Source organism: Pinus tabuliformis, chromosome 9, assembly GCF_031772625.1.
Source record: "Pinus tabuliformis cultivar Carrire ecotype Pingquan chromosome 9, CPIR1, whole genome shotgun sequence".
Classification (NCBI taxonomy): domain Eukaryota; kingdom Viridiplantae; phylum Streptophyta; class Pinopsida; order Pinales; family Pinaceae; genus Pinus; species Pinus tabuliformis.
In genome coordinates this window covers 11,144,324-11,166,695 of record NC_142307.1, presented here as the reverse complement: position 1 = coordinate 11,166,695, position 22,372 = coordinate 11,144,324, and the positions used below count along the sequence as shown (strand labels likewise).

At 39.4% G+C, this 22,372-nt stretch overlaps 1 protein-coding gene across 2 annotated transcripts in view; it reads right to left on the bottom strand.

Moving 5' to 3' along the window:
- LOC149146867 (transcription initiation factor TFIID subunit 4b-like) overlaps positions 1-22,372 on the bottom strand; it is a 377,947-nt gene that overhangs the window by 87,417 nt on the left and 268,158 nt on the right. Inside the window, exons 5-10 of one of the 2 annotated variants that reach the window (XM_089439051.1) lie at positions 10,756-10,994; positions 10,434-10,521; positions 10,134-10,269; positions 9,888-9,943; positions 9,748-9,804; positions 9,524-9,667 (exon numbers count right to left, since the gene is read on the bottom strand). In XM_089439051.1, the coding sequence (XP_089295177.1) occupies positions 9,524-9,667; positions 9,748-9,804; positions 9,888-9,943; positions 10,134-10,269; positions 10,434-10,521; positions 10,756-10,994 (720 nt within the window). The remainder of the gene's footprint in view (positions 1-9,523; positions 9,668-9,747; positions 9,805-9,887; positions 9,944-10,133; positions 10,270-10,433; positions 10,522-10,755; positions 10,995-22,372) is intronic. The other variant, XM_089439052.1, reaches the window with a different exon arrangement.

The following is a 22,372-nucleotide window of genomic DNA, read 5'->3' as shown; positions in this document are numbered from 1 at the left end:
TCTTGATGGCTTCCAACTCTATCATTCGATTGAGCTGGAAATACGTATCCATCTTCTCAACCCAGGGTCGAGCAGTGCACTTTGCAGTGCCATCGAATGTGGGGAACTACATCCTCCCTATGGTCCTCTGTAGCTCATAGCTCTGCATGCCCTGTCCTCCATGTTGATTTTTGGGTAGCATTGGATGTGCTCTAGCTCCGAAATTTCGTGGAGGGGCTAGAACACATGAGGTTTCCAAGACCCATAAATCATTTGGTGAAATTCCACCAGGATTGTATTTTATTAAAATAATTAATATTTTTAATGGGGTTCCTAAATCTAAACTTAGGAAAATTAAAATATTAATGGGTATTAATGAAAATATGGGTGAGAAGCTTCTAAGAGACGAGGATCAAGTCTAATTTAATCTTAGCCGTTGATTAGAGATTAGATCACGGTCATTGATATCTCAATAGAAAAACTATAAAGGAAGACTGGAGAGTCATTTGGAGACACACCGAGCAAATACTCAGTAACTCGAGGGAAATCGATTCTCAACTAGTAAGAGTTTGATTTCAGAGGGAGAGTTGCAGGGTGAAGGAAGAGGAGGGTATCAACATCAGTCGGAGACTGAGGAGGAAGGGACGCAATGCATCAAAGGGGCAGCGCAGAAGGACGGCTCAGAGAGGAAGCGCAGTCCTCACGCCGAGATGACAAAGAGGTGACACATTGGAGGTTGGAGGGTTTCTTAGGTGTCAGAATTTCTCCAAAGTGTGGAGGAAAATTATCTCAGGTGTTTTCTCAGAGGTTTCTCTATGTTCTGCAAATCATTCCATGTAAAGGGATTGTTGCTGAAGAATAATAAATAAACCCTCATGTGCTGAACCGATGTTCCCGTGTTGGGTTTTTTCGGGGACTATTGTCCAAAAATAACTATGTTGATGTGATTGATTCTTGTACTTGTATTTCACTGTTCTTTTCTCTATGTTATTATGTGACAATTGTAGTAGAATTTACTTTGATGTTTACTGAAGGGTTTTGTAAATAACTTACTGTGGAAAATAAGTAGGAGAAATAAATCAGTTACTGCAGTATAATTTCGTGTTAGAAATTTTCACATGATATCAAAGAAGAGATCGGGCAACAGGATTAGAGAATCTACAATGAGTCATGAGCATAATGCTGGAGCAACAACTCAAAAAGACTCACGCAGTTCTCCCGGGAAAGAGGAAAACACGAAGAATATAATGGATCACGACAATTCTAAGTTAGCTTCCAGACTGGAAGAAGAAGTCGCTTGCTTGGCAATTTCTGCTTCCTCTGAGGTTTGGTATATTGATAATGGAGCTTCTGCGCACATGACGGGAATACGAGAATGCTTCTCGAGCTATCTAGAAGAACAAATGAACTTCCAAATCACCATGGGAAATAAGTCAAAATGTACCCTTGTAGGAAGAGGTACTGTAGTTTTTCAAACAGAAGCAGGGGATCGGCTTCGAGCTACCAGTGTGTTGCATGTGCCTGGATTACGGACAAACTTACTCTTTGTATCTCAATTACAGAACAAGGGCTATGATGTTTACTTCAATGGGAAGAAAGTATATGTCAAACATCCGAGTTGGAAGAAGAAGGCCCAAATTGGAGTTAGGAGTAACAGACTATATAATTTACAGCTAGAATCTCCAATGGCACCGATAGGCAATAGTGATGAAAAAGATTTGAATGAACTATGGCACAAAAGGATGGGGCTCTAAGAATTCTTAGAAAAACCATCACAGGAGTTCCAGAATTAAGTACCAAATGAGACGATGTACGCAAAGGTTGCGTACTAGGAAAGTACGCTAAAGCGGCTTATTTCAGAAGTAACAATAGGGCAAAGAGTGTTCTGGGATTGATACACTCAGATATCTGCAAACCCATGTCCACAAAAGCTCTTAGTGGTGCCGAATACTTCGTCACCTTCATTGATGACCATTCCAAGAAGACTTGGATCTACTTTCTAAAAACCAAGGATGAGGTTTTTGATTGATTCAAAGAGTTTAAAGCTCTGGTTGAGAATCTGACAAGGAAGAGAATAAAATTGTTGTGCTCAGACAATGGTGGAGAATACATTGATAAGGACTTCACTGATTTCTGCGCAAGGGAAGGCATCAGAAGAGAATGGACAACTCCATATAATCCGAAGCAGAATGGAGTAGCAGAGAGGAAGAACAAAATTATTGTTCAAGCAGCGATGGCAATGTTGTATGGTCAGGATATGCCCAAATTTCTATTGGCAGAAGCATGCAACACAACAGTATATCTTCAGAACAGGACTCCTCACAGGGCACTAGGTAAGATTACTCCGGAGAGTGTCTTCACCGGCAAGAAGCCTGAAGTGAGTCATTTCAGAATATTTTGGAGTTTGGCATACTACCATATACCTGAATAAAAGAGGAAGAAGTTGGATCAAACTGCAGAAAAAGGATATCTTGTGGGATATAGCTAGAATGCTAAGGCATATAGAATCTACCTTTCGGGAAATAGAAAGATTACAGTACGACAGGATGTAAAGTTCATGGAGGACAGAGCTTTTAGGAAATCCTGAGAGATGCCTTCTGAAGAGCAATCAAAGGATGATCCATTGGGCCAGCCACTTCGACCAGCAAAAACCAACACTAGTATTTCTCAAAAGGACAAGAATCTAGAGGCATCACAGCAGGTGGAATCTCAGGAGGAGGAGAAAATAGATCTACCCACTACCAATGGAAGAACGAGCCGGGAACATCGACAGATACTACGGGATGCAAAGGATTTCGTTGGAGCTCCTAGGAACGAGAAAAGAGAGCGTAGACAACCAGATAGATACCAAGCTTTGGTACCTCAGGTTGGAGAACCCTCCATTTTTCAGGAGGTCATTCAGCATCAAGTATGGATAGATGCTATGGTGGAGGAATACAATTCCATAATAATCAATGATGTCTGGGAAGTGGTAACTAGGCTAGGAAAGATCAGTTGTAGGTTCGAGATGGATCTACAAGGTCAAATATGATGCAGATGGCAGTATGGAAAAATACAAAGATGGATCTACAAGGTCAAATATGATGCAAATGGCAGTATGGAAAAATACAAAGATGGATCTACAAGGTCAAATATGATGCAGATGGCAGTATAGAAAAATACAAAGCCAGGTTTGTGGCTAAGGGGCATGCTCAGAAGGAAGGGATAGACTACAAAGAGACCTCCGCCCCAGTAGCCAGGTATACTTATATTAGATCTGTGATATCCCTTGCAGCACATATGGGGTGGGATATTCACCAGATGGACGTCAAGGTTGTGTTCTTGAATAGGGTGATAGAAGAAGTATACATTGAACAACCAGAGGGTTTTGAGACATATGAGAAGAAAACTCATGTATGTAGGTTGAAGAAAGCCTTGTATGGGCTTAAACAAGCGCTTAGAGCATGTTATGATCGAATTGATGGTTACTTGCAGAAGATGGGATTCGTCAAGAGTGACGCAAATCCTAACCTCTACTATCTGATTGTAGAGAATGAGCCTCTAATTCTGGTGTTATATGTGGATGAACTTTTCCTGAGAGGTTCATCCAAGCTCATTAAAGATTGCAAGAAAAACCTAGCTACAGAATTTGACATGAAGGATTTGGAACGGATGCATTATTTTCTAGGGTTGGAAGTTTGGCAGCAAAAGGGTGGAATTTTCCTTGAACAAGGGAGATATGCTACAGAAATTTTAAAAAGGTTCAGAATGCAGGATTGTAGACCCATGGCTACTCCAATGATTACCAACTTGAATAAGCTTGATGCGTCTGAAGATAAATAAGTAGACCCCACCTTGTATAGGCAGCTCATAGTGTCCCTGATGTATCTAGTCAAGACTCAATACCAAGCCAGACATTTTTTACGCTGTCAACACCCTCAATCAATTCATGATGAAACCAAAGAGGGCACACTAGGCAGCAGCCAAGCATGTTATCAGGTATAAATGAGGAACAGTCGAGCATGGATTAATGTACACCCGAGGCAATGATATCAGGCTAAGTGGGTTCACTGACGTAGATTGGGCTGGAAGTTCAGTAGATCGGAAAAGTACCAAGAGGTACTATTTCAACATTGGATCAGGAATGACCTCCTGATGTAGTAGGAAACAGAAATTCGTAGCTCTGAGCTCAGTTGAAGCTGAATATATGGCAGCCAGCACAACATCGTGTGAAGTCATATGGCTTAGGAAGTAGCCTGTGAATCTATTCAGGAGAAGGATGGGAGCAACCAATATTTTGTGTGATAATCAGAGTTGCATCAAGCTCTCTAAGAATCCAGTCTTTCATGATCGGTCGAAGCACATTGACATCAGGTGTCACTTTATTAGAAACTATGTCCAACGAGGGGCAGTGCAATTACAGTACACTCCGACAAGAGAACAGGTGGCAGACATTCTCACCAAGGCTCTAGGAAGAACAAAGTTTGTTTATTTCAGGGAGAAGATGGGGATGATTGAGAATCCGTTTTAGTAGCCAAAACGGATAGTACAGTTCTTAAGAGGGAGCTACAATTCAGATGCAACAGTGACGGTGGCAGTGCCATGGGCAGCAATACAGATTGCAGCAGCGCAATGGATAAGGGGCAGCAGGCCGAACATCAGCAGCGCAGACGACAGATGTCGTGGATTAGTGTGATACTTCTGCTGGGAAGTATTGCTAGAGCACATTCCTTGCTAAGCGGGAGTGTTGATTTTTGGGTAGCATCGGATATGCTCTAGCTCCGATATTTTGTGGAGGGGCTAGAACACATGAGATCTCCAAGATCCAAAAATCGTTTGGTGAAATTCCATCTGAATTGTATTTTATTAAAATAATTAATATTTTTAATGGGGTTCCTAAGTCTAAACTTAGGAAAATTAAAGTATTCATGGATATTAATGAAAATATGGGTGAGAAGCTTCTAAGAGACGAGGATCAAGTCTAATTTAATCTTAGCTGTTGATTAGAGATTAGATCACGGTCGTTGATATCTCAACTAGAAAAGTATAAAGGAAGACTTGAGAGTCATTTGGAGACACACCGGGAAAATACTCCGTAACCCGAGGGAAATCGATTCTCAAGGAGTAAGAGTTCAATTTCAGAGAGAGAGTTGCAAGGTGAAGGAAGAGGAGGGTATCAGCATCAGTCGGAGACTGAGGAGGAGGGGACGCAGCGCATCAGAGGGACAATGCAGAAGGACAACTCAAAGAGGCAACGCAACAAGGGACCCAGTCCTCACGCAGTCCTCACGCATAGATGACGCAGAGGTGACGCAGTGGAGGCTGGATGGTCTCTTGGGTGTTAGAATTTCTCAAAAGGGTGGAGGAAAATTATCTCAGGTGTTTTCTCAGAGGTTTCTCTATGCTCTGCAAATCATCCTTTGTAAAGGGATTGTTGCTGAAGAATAATAAATAAACACTCATCTGCGGCACTGGATTTCCCGCATTGGGTTTTTTTGGGGACTATTGTCCAAAAATAACTGTGTTGATGTGATTGATTCTTGTGCTTGTATTTCACCGTTCTTTTCTCTATGCTATTATGTGACAACTGCAATAGAATTTACTTTGATGTTTACTGAAGGGTTTTGTAAATAACTTTTTGTGGAAAATTAGTAGGAGAAATAAATCAGTTACCGAATAGAATTTTATGTTAGAAATTTTCACACTCCATAGCCCTTGCTCTACTCATTCTACTTGAGCTTGCAAAAATCTCTGAAAGAGAGTGCTTCCCTAAAGTTTGCACCCATAGATTGCCACTCTCTAAAGTGTTCTCCCATCTGTGAGGGGTCTTCACCCCCTGCTGGTTCGATATGTGCCATAGGAACGAAAGAGGGCAGTGTGGCTCGAGTTGGCCCACTAACTAATGGGGGTTGTGTCGCTGGTGAAGGGTGATCGAATTGTTGGGAGGCTCCAAAATTTTCCCCAAATAAGAATCCTCTAAGGGAGGTTCTCTCCCGGTTGCATTTTTATCTCCTCCAGCATCTCTTTCTGGCCCTTTGCTAAATCATTCAAAGCCTTCAAGAGGCTATCAAAATCCATCTCCTCCCTGCTCTTGGGATCTACCATATCTTCCTCTACTACCACTTCTTTCCCCTTGTCCTTCGTGTCTAGAGTGATTTCCAACTCTCTTTCTCTACTCCAGTACCACTACCTCCTATACGTAATGTTTTGTTGGTCCCCTTCTATCATAGGAGAAAATCCCCACAGCTAAGCCAAGACCTAGGGTCTGATACCACTGTAATGTTCCTAAAGCATGCAAACAATCCAACAATAAAAAAAACGAAATTTACATCAACCACCCATGAAAACGCTGGAAATAGAGAACTGTAGAGCCATTTTATTAATTCTTCAAGGGAAAATACAATGAAAAAATAGAATGGTGCACCTAGGCTTGTCTCAATGGACAAGTGTGACAAAAGCCAGGTGAGAAAATGTTGAATGGAAGGCTGCCCCAAGTGCTGCACCAAAACTAAACTGCGCTGCCCAGAAACTGCACTGTCCACTTAAATCGAAGGGCTAGAACCACTGCTTCCGGTGCTCAGAAAATTATAAGATTTCAGATCCTTGCTCGTTAGCCTAAACCCAAAAAAAACCCAGGAAGGGTTTGGTCTGGTTCAAACTTCTAAAATTCAACCCCCAAGGAGCCCAACCTCACCTACAATTGCAAAACTCGACCTGTTGGAATGAAGCTGTAAAACCTCCTGGAAAATGCCCCAAATCACTGAGATGATCCCTCCTATGAATCTCCTTCCTTCCCAGTTGTGATTTCGGGTTGTAGCTCTTCCCCTCAAGACCCACGAATTGACTGGACTGGCTCTCTACGTTGTCCTCCAAGCCTGGAATTCGAACTGCCTGTTTTCTGCCCTCTCTTGCCCCAAAACTCCTCCTGAATGTTGGCCCAATGATGTCCTTCAGATTCCCTGGCTTCTCCGGCTAATGGTTGACCCAAGGTAGCTCTTTCCTCCACTGCGTGTTCTCAACTACTAGCCCAGAAATACGCACTCCTTGAATATAGTTGAATGACTGTGTTGTAGATACTCCCCGAAACTCCTTGAAATGCTATGGAACTGCCTTCCTAGGGTGGCACTCGAAGTCCCCCAAAGGTAAGGTTGAATCTCCCGCTTGAGAGATTCATGGTTGAACAACTAGAACTTCTCAATGTGTAGATCTAGAGATCTTCAATGATGGGCCTAGATCTGAGAACCTTCCATTGAAGATGATGAGTCTTTGATGTAAACTTATTCTTAGATGAACCTTCTTGTAGATCTGATGCTTCAACCTTTGTGTGCCCTTGCTTCTTGATCTTAATGCTTCAATCATCTATGTGCTCTTGAGATGCCCTTCCTTGATATGTCACCTTAGCTTTGATTCCATGTGTAAGAATCTAGGGCATCTAGGATACATTGAGATTCTTCTAACGATGATAACTATTTGTGAGGTACTTTTTACTTTTTCTTATTAGCACAATCTTCTCTTATTATTGTTAAAGTGTGTTCTTCTTACTTCATCAAACAATTACCAAAAACAAAAGAGACAAGAACACAAGATGTTGGCTCTCAGCCAGGGCAAAATCTCTCTCTCCTAGAGAGGAAAACCCTTCTGTAAATTTCTCTTATTGAAGCTTCAATTGACAAATGCCAAACCCTAGACCCTCAACCAGAAGATTTTCCAAGCACAAGACACAATCTCTCTTCCTTGTGTCCTTCAATCAATGCCTTCCTCTGCTTTGCACCTTGATCTCTTCGTTCGCACTTCTTCCAGCAATTGACAGCTCTTTTTCCTGGCAACTACAAAAATCTTAGGTCTCCTTAGAGACCTCTTCTTTGGTGTCCTCCTTTCCTTCTCTACCTCGCTTGGCAATCTTCCTTCTCCTTGATGCTTAGGCTAGAGAATGAGGCCTTTTGAGAAAATAAAATCAACAAAGCTAACAACTACACCATTCAGGAGGCCTATGCAAAAGAGCTTTTGAGAAAATAAAATCAACAAAGCTAACAACTACACCATCCCTTTCAAGAGTCAAGCTGTCAGCCGACTCAGCCCAATGTTTCACTCCTTTGGTTGACCCCACTTTGTGTTGACAACTTGTTGATAGCCTTATTTACTTGAATCATAGTTGCCCTAATATCTGTTATGTGGTTAGCTTGGTCTCTCGATTCATGCAAGAGCCATTTGAACTTCACTACAAAAGCCACAAAAACGATACATCGTTACATAAAGAGTACACATTCTTATGGTATTCGACACTTGACGGGTAGGAAGGAAACTTTATTAGGGTACGCTGACTCAAATTGGGTTGGCAATATCGATGACCACAAGTCCACCTCCTGTTATGTCTTCCCTCTTGACTCAAGTCCTATTGTTTAGTCCAATAAGAAACAATCAGCCATTGCTCTTTCTTCTAAAAAAGTTGAACACATAGGGTTTGTTAAAGCCACCACAAAGTTAATATGGATCTGCGATTTTTTCTCAAAGTTGGTTATTCCATCGAAACATCTATGACCATTTGGTGCAATAATCAGTGTTATTCATATTTTCTGTAATCCAGTTAAACACCATCACTACCTACTCAAACCTGTACCTATCATACTTAGAAACTGCTAATTATAAACATGCCCAAAAAAGAGGTCTTCATCCAAAAACAAAACAAAAAGCAAGAAACAATGATTATGATTGGAGATAGCATCATTATTTTGTAGGCTAGACATAGAAAGGATATCAATTTTCTATTAAGAGGGTTCTTAGATCTCTTGTCTATATAAGAGAAGCACCTCTCGTTGTAAACTGTGCTAGAAGCTTGTGGAGAAAACTCTTTAGTCTAGTTTTTGGTTATACTATGAATGGTTGATTAGAGTGCTTTCTTGGAGATTTCGTCTATGTGGATGCTTATGTAAATGTATGGACAGCCTGGAGGAGTTCTTGAAATACCTAAGCATACATGGGGGCAGAGAGTTGATGATCGGAGACTCGGACATACTTAATTTGACAATGAGTTAAGCCTCTGCAAGAAATTGTACATCCATTGCTTATAATTATCTGGAATTTTTTGATAGGGTATAGAAAACAGCTGAGTTGTACAGCAAACTTATTGTCAATGAAGTTGTGGGTGCTTGTAGAATCAATGATAACCACATTCATTACTTCTTCTTGTTGCATTCCACTAGTAATGTAAGTGCAATGATGACGCCAACAAGCATGTGCATGGAGGCTGTGGGGACCTCTAGTTCAACTGGTATTGTTTCTCTAGCTGGTTCCCTAGGAACCTTTATGTTGTAGGAACCTCTACGTTGGCCACTTGGTCCTATTCCTCTTCTTGGTTATCATCAAGAATAAACTCCGAAAAGCAATATTTTGTGCCCAAAAAGTAGCAGATAAGGATTTGACTCTTTTGCATAGAAATGAGGAACATGTGAAGAGATGCATATAAGAAGGAAATGTATGAAATTCAGATAGATTAGAAGATAACAGGAAATATTTGGCATAAGAATCAACAGTTCTTTGTGCTACTCATGAACAAGAAGGCACTTGCCTTGTTTAGTTTTCGGAGTTTTTCTGCCTCGTCTGCTTGTTTCTTCTCCCAATCCTCCTTTGCTTTTTTATTCATTAGTTGAATTTCACGTCGTACATCTGATGTAATGGTAACTTTGTGGCCGACTTTCTCAAGATCAATTCGCTGTGAAAACCTAAAAACAATTAGTTTGCATAGGGATTTGGGTACAAATTCCCAACTAAGGATAAGTCCAAGGAAACCACCTGTTTGGACAGTCTGATCAGTTGGCCAACCATGTTTCGTAAACGCTCTTCAACACACTGTAAAATTGATGGATGCATCAAAAAATAAAATAGCATATAATAAACCAGCACTACAAAAAAGTTCAAAAAGAATTTCTTACCAGTGATAAGCAGCGCTCAGTGTCACTGCTTACATTTTTTATACCACATTTTGCCACTGCCATATAGAATGAAGATTATTTGGAATGTGCTAAAACATCTTTTAATTTTATACATCGAAGGATGGCATGAGGCAAAGCAATTTGACAGATGGATCTAAGAATATTTCCATGAATGAGGCTAGACTCATTGAGAGATATGTATGCAATAACTGTCATGATCAGGAGAGAGATAGGGAAAAATATAACTGATTCCAGCTAATTTGGCATGCAATGGTCCCTTTTGTAAGAACATCCTATCCTCCTCCTCTTGCACAACCCTTCTCATTGCTTCTGTTGTATGACTTTCTTCTTTCGGCCCTGCAAATAACTGTTCTTCCTCTTCCTGGACCAGAGCAAAGAAACCACAGTATTGTCAAATTCAAGACATTTTGACATGTACACTGTATTTAAGTTAGCCATCAAGCTTTTTGTTATTTCATGAGAACTTTAAAGCAATCCAACCAATGCTGAAATTGACATTAGCTGCTGCTATGAACTAAACACTACCCTTAGGTTAACTCCACTGACAGCAGTAACATCATTAAGTTGGTCAATGCTTTGATCTAGAAGACCCCCAGAAGCCTTCTGTTTTTTGCTGCATGTAATAGAATAGATAATCATTAGATGGAATAAGGTATAAACCTCTGAAAAGAAAAAACATGAAAAGACACATTGTTATTTAAGATTAATATTTGAATAGATTAACAAGTGCATGCATCATCAGTCAATCCAGAAATAATATAACAGAATCTGATGGGTATACTAGAACAGAGTGACAAATAATGCACGGCGACATTCAAATATTGCCCAGCGACATTCAAATATTGACCTTGGAAGTTGTGTTGAATGACCAGCAACCTCGTAAGGCTTTTTCTGCCCAATTAGGGGTTTTTTTGTAGGAGTCCTGATCTGAGAACCAGCTGCTGAAGAAGGTGGTGTTGAAGGCAACTGATGGCGCATCTGACCCTGCAATGAATTACCTGAAGAATGTGAAATAGGTCCACCAAATGACAACAATGAATGATGTAACATTCCAGCTGAAGCTGTGCCAGAAGTTGCTAGTGGTGCCTTGACAACATACAACAGAGGTTTCAGCAAAACCGATTCCCTTGGTACCACTTGCAAACAAGGCATAACACTGCAAAAATGCACAATTGACTCCAACAAAATCATTTGGCTTCCGTTACTCTATATAAAGCTTTCATACTTTTTCCCTGATGCATGTGTAGAGTACAGAATAGAATCCCCATATATGCTATTCTCAATTCATCCCACTATCTGGATCCCATGGCTTCCTCAATAGCCTTGGGACTTACAAACAAAAAATTCAACATACCACCTGAGACATATACGATGCTGCAAAGCAACAAGCTACCAGGCCAAACATCATCTCAATGAATAGCATTTATCAAAATCAAAATCACATGAATAAAGCATATACTTCAAAATAAAAGATCACTTTTAAACTGTGCACATTATTTCTCATTCTACATGACTGCACTTATGTTGATTGGGAACTTCCTATAAGAACAGAGAAGGTAAATTGTAGCAACATGATAATGGAGCTACAAAACCACATTCAAGCTTCGTGTACTATATTGCAACTGTTCTACATAATTTGCCAAAATATACATCTGAATGGAATTTAGGAAATTTTCGTTCCAAACAAGGGTATCACTCATGTTAAACTCTTTCTAATGCAAAAAATTAGTTTCAGTTAACTTATAGTTGTAACCAGTGTTCCATGGGGACACGTCCCCCAGGGTTGGGTGCACGCACCCCACGCACCTAGGACGAGGAGTCTATTGGGGGTGTGTTTCCCCACGCACCCCTTTTGGGGAGACACAAGGGGGTGCATTTCCCCAATGTGGGGGACGAGACTCCCCAAAAGGGGTGCGTCTGGGCGTCTCCCCTCAAAACTTTAGTATCTAGTATATAGTAATATACTAGTATGTTTTGCTTTTAATTTAGATTCTAGAATGATGAATGAAGAATTTAATTTTTAAATAAATGTAGATTGTATAATGATGAATGATATGGATCAACATATTTGAATATTTCAGTATTTAATTTTTTTATTGAATCTCATGGTATGGATGAATAATGAGTATGTCCTATGAATGATGTATGTATCAAAATGAATGATGAGGATGGATCAATGTATGTCATTATTTAATTCAATTATGAATTTAAATTTTATGTGTGGATCGAATTTCAATATTCAATGTATTGGTATCCATATTACTATTAGTCTATTTAATATTTATGCTTTCATTATTGAACAATGAAAATGAATTTGAATTTTATATATATATATATACCCTGACATCCCCCCGCACCCCCAAAATTTCCCTAGAATTTGAGGGTACTCCCACACGTCCCCCCCGTGCATCTCCCCGCACCAAAGTCTTGGTAGAACATTGGTTGTAATTGTAGTTTATAAAGATAACTATAAAAAAGAGTATTTTCTTTCCACAACGTAACAACGCCACTTTAATAAGAAAGACTATTCTGCAAAAAATACTTGACATTCAACTCTCCAGTGTCCATACAGAGTATTATTTGCATGACTATAAAGTATAAACCCAAATCATTGAACTAAAATCTTCACCACACTATATATATAAACCATTCTAACCCTTCTAGAGCTTCAAATAAATAGTATGTAAACATAAAAACCTTCTAAAAGACTGATTCAACTAGCACCTGGACATGGAATAGGTGTGAGAGAAAGGTACCAGCCTGTAAAGGTGTTATTAAGCCAACTCTTTTGTAAGACAGTCACCTGCCTTCAAAGCACACACCATAGTGGACGAAGTATCTCTATAACATCTAAACCAACTATTAAGAGTAAGTGGGTCCAAACTAGGGATCCACAGTTCCAGCCCCTCAGCCCCACAAATCCGGTAACAAAGAAAAATACTCTTTTCTAGCTCAAATTCTTATCTCACTCTCGTATAGATCAATTTAGAAATTTGATAGGTACAGATTTGCTTTCTATTCTCTCTGAAATTCTGAATATTACTAGTCGAGATAAAAGATAAATGTTGTAATGTGTACCGCTCCATGAAGTTGTCCATCCTTTCAAACATCATTATAAGAATGCAATATACAACCTAGATGCAAGGGAACCTCCCCACAAAACCACATATAATCAACTCATGATCAACCCTCCATGTGGAACAAAGTGCAAGAATTCTCATGAATAAGACAATAGTTAGACTCATCATTAGCATCAAGAAGCATGCCACCAATATCCAGCCAAGCACCAAATGAAAAATGAAGAGAGCAGTAGCAACCAACATCTAACATCTCAAGAAAGAAAATAAAAGAATCACACTTGAAGACAAACCCATATGTGTGATGAAGATCACACTTGTTAACCTTCATACAATATGACGGTTGAAATCCCCCAAATTATCCAAGTTGGTCCACTCCATCTGAGAGATTCCCTGGATGATATTTCCTAGATCTAACTAGTACCTTCAAGATGCTTGAAAATGACATCCCTGTCCCCTCTCATATTTCTAGTGCAGAGTAGTAATCCTCATCTTGCATAGAACAATGTCTATCTCTATGGCTTACCTCTTGTGTTTATCCCCTTCACCTCTTTATCTTTATTTGTACTTATTTTGTGCCTAAGTTCATACGTTTCCATTTTGACTTGTACTTTCTAGAGCTATTTTGGTTATTTGTGGACATTAATATAATTTATTTTTAAACCATTGTTACCTTTGACTAAAACTAACAAAATTAACCAAAAAAATCACAAAAATAATTAAGAATTTGCAATATTCTGATTTCAACTGATGGCAAGCAACACTGATGAAGAGAAAACAATCTAATGAATTACTCATCTGACTTCTTTTCCTTATGAAATACACATTATTCTCTTTCATCATCATCCTCATTTTCAGTTGCTTTTATAGAACTTGATCCTTTGAACCAGATTCCTCTTCTTTTCTGTACAATCCCTTTGAAATGTCCCAGTTTTCCACAGTAGAAACAAGCCTTTTTCAATTTGTCTTGTTACGTTCTCCCTGCTTACATGCACCACTTTCAATCCATTTGTTAATTCCCCTTGTTGTTATACTTTGGGGCTAAGGCTTTGTTTGAACTTTGAAGATTTAGCTTTGTCTTCATACATTTTGTTGACTTGTTATCCTTCAAGCAAGAGACCTACCAACTCCACAAAATCGACTATGGTTGACTTCACCACAATATTCCAAAATTAACTATTCTTGACTTCATCACAATATTCCAAGTTATGTTGAACACTATACGATTTTGGTAGATTTTTTAGATGTGGTAGTCACCAATTCTTCATCCTCCAATTTCATTCAACTACAAACAATTGGTCTCTAAGTCATCAACTTAGTAACATGACTAGATATAGTATCTCCTCCTCACATCTTCAAGTTGTGTAAGTGATTCCTAAGATGTAGGTTCTTATCACCTCAACACTTAACGAAAAAAGTGATAAAGATGAGAGCCTTTTCAATCCTGTTATCAAAATTTAATTCTGTTTATTCATCTTCATCATAAGGGCTTCATTTAATTCCAGTCATCAACTCCCATAATCTCCAATAAGGGAGAAATCAACCATAGATGGTATAATTTGTAGGAGTGGATCAGCCACAGGAGGTGCAATTTGAAGGTGTGGATGTGACTCTTTATATTAATGGCAACCTCTAGAGGCTTGGTTTTTGAGTTGTAAGACATTTTGGTACTTAGATGTGGAAGAGGACAGCATTTTGGAGTTGAAATCAGCTTCTGCATATGTGGTTCATGGGATGAAATTTTCAACCAACATTAATTCTCGTCAGGGAGACCAATTAATTGTTAGACAAGTAGTTGGTGAGGTGATTTGTTCTGCATCAGCCATGTCAATTGCATGCCATCCAATCAGTGTTATCTCTCATGTGATGACAACTTCAAATTGCGATTTTTGAAGATACTTCTATCTTTTATCATTATATGTTGCCTTTATTTCCTCTTTGGCAATTGACAGGTGCCTAAATTGGCATATTTTTAGCACCTGTCTAACACCTTTTTGTGCACCATTGATTAGGTACATTCCATATGCACGTGTGGTTGATGAAGTGGTTCTTGTTGACCCAATAGAGGTTTCTAGCAAAGATGCATTTCATAGATCAAAATGTTTTGACTATAGATATTATGTGGTTAGAGAAAATTGAGTGAACTCAAGACAGGGGCTGCAGACATTTTCAACACACTTGGACTGGCTAAGTTTGTATTGTGGGACAAGCATTTGTTTTCCATATGACCATTAAGAGAGGGTGTTCAAGTTAGATTAGTATAGTGGACATTTGATAATTATATAGCTTAGTACTTTACAGTTAGAAATTTTGACAAAAGTGAAGTGACTTAAGTTTCTAAACTCAGATGTCATAAATAATATTCAGTTATATTTAGGTTATGTCTAAATATAATAAGGTGGTTGTACAAGATACGAGATAATCTCTCTCATGAGACATTATTGACATTTTCGATTATTAGTAATATCGAGCAATATCTATTCCCACATGACCTAGAAGGAGCGATGAAGTTTGTGTGGGCTTGTGACAAAGGGGTGTTGACACACCTTTGTGGCTACACCATTTTGAAGTCCTTATTGTGTACATCACCTTGGAGCCTAACATGTGTGCCCTTGGAGTGGAGTGTTTCACCAATGTGAGACTACATGTGTTTATTGTAGGTCACTTCTAAGGGCATTGACCCAAATAGTGTATATATATATATATATCATTGGCAAATCATTGTTGATGATGTTTTGTTTGATCTTGGTGTTGCCATCAATGTCGAAGGGGGAGATTGTTGGAAATATGTTGTCATTGATGGCTGGCAAAGGCAAAGCATGGCAACTGCAATGCAATGATGATGTTGTTCTCATTGTTGGCAAAGGAAAAAGATGACACAGGTGTTCAAGATTAGTTACAAGAAAGATGAAAATCAGCATAGATGAAGAAGGTGCAGAAACTTTGGAGCCCTTTCTAGAGTAGCAGATCATGTCAGATGAAGATGGAACTCACCCAGATCGGAAGAGATCTGAAAGAGCTTTCCAATGGTATGTGGAAGTTTGAAAATGGCCTCTTGGTTTGTGAGATAGAGCCAGTCAAATTTTAACAGAGATAAAAGGTATGAAGACCCTTTGGCGTTCAATTAAGTTTGGCGAAGTAGCCAAACACAGCAGAAAGGATAGTGGTGCCGCCATTGAGAGAGTCGGGCATATGTGGATGAACAACGAGGCAGCGAGAGCAGTTTTCATTAGCCGCACGCAGAGCCCACTCGGTGGTAATACCCCAGGTGGATGTACCCTAGAGGTTTACAAAGGGTGCACAAACTTGAACCGTCAGGATGCAACAAGCAGGGAGACGTGGGAGCCACAACGCAATGGAGAGCATTTTATTGGTTAAGGTGGAGTTACCCCGGCAGGTGCATCCTGGCAAAATCATAAGGAGCACTTAAGCGATCAAGCGGGATGACATGAGGTAGGCAGACGTGGCCCTGACAGTGGCTCAAAGCAGTTGATAGGCGAAGAATCAAGGAGGAGGCCCCCACAATGACAGTGAAGCCCGCAGTAGTCAACCCAGAGAGATAACAAAGCAGCATGCAAAGGGAGTTTTGGCCCATTTGGGGTGACACGTGTCACCAATCACAAGCTGACATGTAGCACAGGTGATGTCAACATGACATCATACCACTTGCAGGACACCAGAAGATCTTGGAGCGGCGCAAAGGAAGATCAGCAGCATGATTGGGCATCGAGATGACGTGGGCATGTCAGAGACAACTCAGCCCAAAGAGCTTTTCTATTGTCATTATTGGTGGTTTCTCTCGTGCCTATTAACGGTTTACATCATTGACCGGTAATCAGGTGGTTTTCTACCATGTTTGACTTCGACACATCTATTTGCATGGTAGAATTCATACATTGATCGGATTAGGACAAAGCTCAAGACCCTGGGTCCCATCTGATAAAACACAGGTTGCGTGGAGTTGTGAGTTATTCATGATCATACACATGATTATACGGATGGATGTGACCATACCGTGGGTCCATATATATTATCCTTTCTATTCGGATAGTTTTGTCCATACTGTGGATCCATGCACATGATCACTTCTATTCGAATGTTGCGCCCATGTCATGGATTCATGTATTATTAGATGCTTATTCATGTATCATTAGGCATGTTTTTATCAGAGATGTCAGATATGTATATGTATATGCTTGATTTGCAGGTCTCCTGACGATATTTTTCCGATCCTTGCCTTGACTTGTAAAGCATTTCACCCATCACTCCCTATTCTGCCTTCATGCTTTAGGGGGCATCTGTTACACAATATTTTGTCACACCTCTTGTTCACTTCCTGTTCCACATCCCAAAATGCCAAGATGTTGACAATTGTGAAGTGTATTCATCATGAAATACATACTAAAACATCCTCCAAGAATGGAAGAAAAATTTCCATGAGTCAATTCTAGAGAAGGTTGACTGAAACCATAAATTTCAGGACCATCGCTCTTTGCTCCACTGATTGCCCGTGCTGATGGCAAGCTGCAATTCTTTGACCTAGCACTGCCAGCGTGAGTTTTGATATGAAAACCCGCGTCGAACCTCTTCTGGCAGGTTTTCTCAAAATGGAGAAGAAGCTTCGTATGCTGGAAACTTCAAGAAACAGCGAGCTAGATGTTGTTGGGTAGAGATATGGTCGAGCTCTCCCATTTGGAGCTCTTGCTCCTACATTTAAGGGCCTTCCTCTTGAGATATGGACCTTCCTCCCTCTTTTGTGGATCCCTAACTCCCTCTCCCTTCCTATAAATCAAATCCCCTCCATCCCCAAATGATTGGTCATTGATTGCTTGCATTCTTATGCTGAGATTATGCCTAAATGTTGCCCATCTAACTTGGAGTGCTTGAAGAGTCTTCGCTTGGACTCGGACATCGACCAAAAGGAGGTCTCCAACATCAAGGCAATGGTTGTATGCTTCCATTTTTTATTCATTAATATATACATCTGATATTCACTTTCCATAAATGTCTAAATATTTATGCATTTACCTTGATACTCCTTGATCTATCAAGTAGTTTATGTTTGATATACACTATGTATGCTCTTGTATCTTGTATTGTCTTTTGATCTCTCTTGCAGGTACTCGGACGTAAGGAACAAGCAAGGAGCAAGCCTGGAAGCTAAGGGATCGAAGCCATCACCAAAGGATTGAGCAATTAGCATCAAAGTGAGGTAGGTTTCTCTCTCTCTTTGCATTTTTAAACATAAGCTAGGAAAGTCTGCATTAGTTTGTTCAGTTTGTTGCTAGACCCACTCATTGGGCTAGAGAGATTGCCTCTGTCCATAGAGGGGATTTATCTTCACAACGGAAGTTTTGCATCATCAGAGTCAATCGAGAGCTCCTTCAATTTCTTGAATGCAATACTTTCATCAAAGATTACATTTCGGCTTACTTCTATTCGGTGTCCTTCCTTTATGTAGATCCTATATGCCTTTGAAGTGTTACTATAGCCAACAAATATTCCTTTCATGCTTGTAGGATTCAACTTCCTCTTATCTTTTGGAATGTGAATATAGACAAGACAGCCAAATATTTGGAGATGATCCGCACTCGGTTTCTTCCCAGTGAATGCTTCCTCAAGAGTCATGTTGTCTAGTGATCTGTGAGGGCTTCGATTTTGAACATAAACAACATTTTTTTTTGCTTCATCCCACAAAAAGTTAGGCAAGTCTTGATCATGTAACATGGCTCTAACACCTTCCTCAATTGATGGATTCTTTTGTTCAGCAACTCCATTTTGCTCATGATTATATGGGACTATCAACTCCCTCTTCATCCCAACCTCCTTACATAAAGCTAAGAGTTCCTTAGATGTGTATTCTCCTCCATTGTCAGATCTTAGTACCTTTGTCCTTCTTTCTGTAAGGTTCTCTACTTCAGCGTTAAAGTCTTGAAATTTGTTGAAGACTTCATCCTTGGACTTCAGCAAATAGATCCAAGTTTTCTTTGAGTGGTCACCAATGAATGTTAGATAGTATAAATGACCTCCACGAGACTTTGTAGACATAGGACCACAGACATCAGAGTGAATGAGATCCAGAATTGCTTTTGACCTTGAAGCACTGCTTCTAAATGGTCTCTTAACATTTTTACCTAATAGACATCCCTTCCATACTCCTTCGTGATCATCCTTGAGTTCAGGGATGCATTCACCATCGAATTTAGAGTTGGTAAGATTTCTAGTGAAGGTGTCCAAACCTTCTATGCCAAAGTTCACATGGACTTACTTCAATGTGAACCAAATCTTGAGAGAGAGGGGTCAGCAATCTGTAGAGTCTTCCTTCACGAATCCCAATGATTTTTGCATTGTTGATGCTAGAGCTTTTATCCCATACCACAACCTTTCCATCTATAAAAGTGACTCTATCTCCCTTATCTTCTAGACATGAAATAGAAAGTAAGTTCTTTTGTAAACCTGGTACGAACAGAATGTTATTGAGATGAATGTTTCCTCCATTTTCCAGCTCCAGCGAAGTTGATCCAATTCCTCTTACAGGATAGCTCTTCTTATCACCAAGTTCAACAAAGTAGGAGGATTTTCCTCTTGATAAGGTCTTTAGTTGTTTGTGCTCACCTGTCATATGTCTTGATGCTCCACTGTCGATTACCCAAATATTTTCATCCTCAAATGTACTTGTAAGTGTTGACAAAAACCCTTTGTCCTTTGTAGAAGTCTTGGTCATACTATTCTTGATAGATAATAGGAGATAATGCCTTGATACCTTGATTGAGATGACTTGCCACCATAGAACATTGCTTCAAGAATGTAGTGATCTTCATCATGCCCTTAGCCAACCCTAGCTTTGATACCATGTTGAGAAATCTTAAGGGTTGCAACTAAGATGATTTGTCTTCAACTTGATAACTACTTGTGATGTATTTTTAATTTTCTAGATTATTAGCTTCTTCTCTTATTATTATGTTGTTCTTATCATCACACAGCTACCAAAAACAAAAAGATCAACAATACACAAGAACATGGGATGTAGGCTGCAAGCCAGGGCCAAAACCTCTCCACTTGAGAAGAAAACCCACGAATCTCTTCTCTTCTTATAGATTCTTCAAATGACGAATTCCAAGACCTCTAAACCAAAAGTAATACTGTAATGAACCACTTATAGCTATAAATAAAATACAAGCATTAGCATACATACGAGGCCTCCATACGATAGTTATGTATGCATGGACCCGTATATAACGCATATATATATATATATATATATATATATAGAGAGAGAGAGAGAGAGAGATATATATATATATAATAAACCCTCAAAAGAACAGAAATGTTAGTTTTAATGTTTAAAACTTTAATTTGAAAATTAAAGTTTATGAAATTAAATAAAATTAGTTTAATTATAAATTATAAATTAAATAAATTAAATTGAATCATTAAAATAATAAATAAACTTTATTAAATCAAATTTAGATATCTAAATAAAATTACCAAATCAAATCAGATTTTGTTTTATTAAATCAACACATATCATAATTTGGACACGGAGATGGAGGAAGTCGATGAACGAAGACTTATAAGAAGGAAGGGGCGGTTGGAGGAAAGGGGGGTTGAAAAGAGGAGGAAAACTTGGAACACAGAGTTTTGAACAGAAAAGACTGAGCCTTGTTTGTTCTGAAGATTTTGGGCACAGGGGAACAGAGTGCAGCAATTGAGAAGTATTCTGGACTGAGTACCTAGTATACTTAGTTTGGCTGGGAGATTATGGTCTCTTGGTAACTGGAGCGAGAGCTGGAGAAATTCTGAAGCCTCTTCATCCACAGGAAAACAGGTAACTACTCCTCATTCCTTGATATATGAAATTTGTTAAATTTCAGAGCATGTTCATAAAGATTTCATATCTTGTTCAGAGTAAAAATCTGTTTAAATTATAGTGAGTCTTTACATTTTTTTTTCATATCCTGTTCAAAGTAAAAATCTGTTTAATTTATAGTTAGTCTTTACAAATACCCTTCCAAGACCAAGTATGACATCCTTGATGATGTGCTTCCTTTGTCCAAGTCAAACCTAGTCAAATCTCTTCCAACTACACAACTTCAACCACCAACTACAGAATTTTGGCCTCCACTGCAGGTCTGAAATTTCCGGCCCTACAACGAATATTGTGTCCACATGTGTGAGCAATTTTAGGCTCCCAAGGCTTCCTTTGACCTTTGCTTCAGTTCCTCCTTCTAGGGTTTGTAGGTGACCTAATAGACCTTCCTTCGACCTTCTTTCTGCAATTTCCTCAACTTTGACCTTGCACGTGAGAAAGACAGAGAGAAATAACCCAAACCTTTGCCCTTTGTCCTTCTTCCTTAGCCTTCTCCTGCTTCTCCTTCTCTTAGATGATGAGAAGATGAGTAAGTTTCCATAGGAGGTCGAGTTCCCTCCTATATATAGGCTTCCAAGGAGGACGACATGCCCTAATGAGGCCGACTTCTTAGCTGCCAGGCCAACTTGGTCTTGGAGGGCATTTTTGTTGAAGGAAATGTAACTAGGTTCGGTCTTCATAAATGTACTTTTGGTATTTGTATTTATTCAAGAAAAGAAATATTATTATTATAATATATGTCAATGAGTTTCTTGCTCATTGAAGTAGGTCTAACACATGTCAAAGTGCTATAGGTAAGTCAAATGGTCAAAAGAAAAAGGTTGAAGACCTTAAGGGTATGTTACATTATGTATATTCATGTATAAAAGTCAAAGAAGACACCTCCAAGCAAAGTCAAGTATCCTCCAAGCAAAGACACCATCAAAAGAGGCAATGACACCATTAAAAGCACCTATTGCAGCAAGAAAAACAAGTCAGCCTCAAAGCTACAAGTTGGCCTAAAAGGAGGGATGGACCTCCATATAAAGATGTTGTCCACTCCCTCAAAAGCACAACGCAATCCCCTGAAATCTGCGATTGTACAAGGCAAGGAAAAAGGCACTAAAAGGACAAGAAGGAGGTCTCCAAGGCAGCGAAGAAAGGAAGGATAAAACCGGAGGATTAAAGGACTAATTACAGCCACACATGCGAGGAAAAAAGAGCAGTCCCTGCAGATGTGACAGCAGAAAATTACAGTTCACCATATCTTATTGTTTTGGGTGCAAAATAGGCCTACAAGGCCTCTCTCTCAAGCATGGAAGAAGGATATGCAAGCGAAGGGTAGAAGACAAGTCTAACATGGTTTAGTGAAGAGAATCCTCCACACGTGCCAAGAATTAGGGCTGCATTGCTGCTGCCCTAGGTCTGCAATAATTGTCAAGAGAAAAAGGTTCGGTTGGAAGGCTAGAAGGTCATCATCCTAAGGTAGATAGACTCCATCTCAAGTGAAGGAAGAAGAGGTCAAGGATCATCCTAGA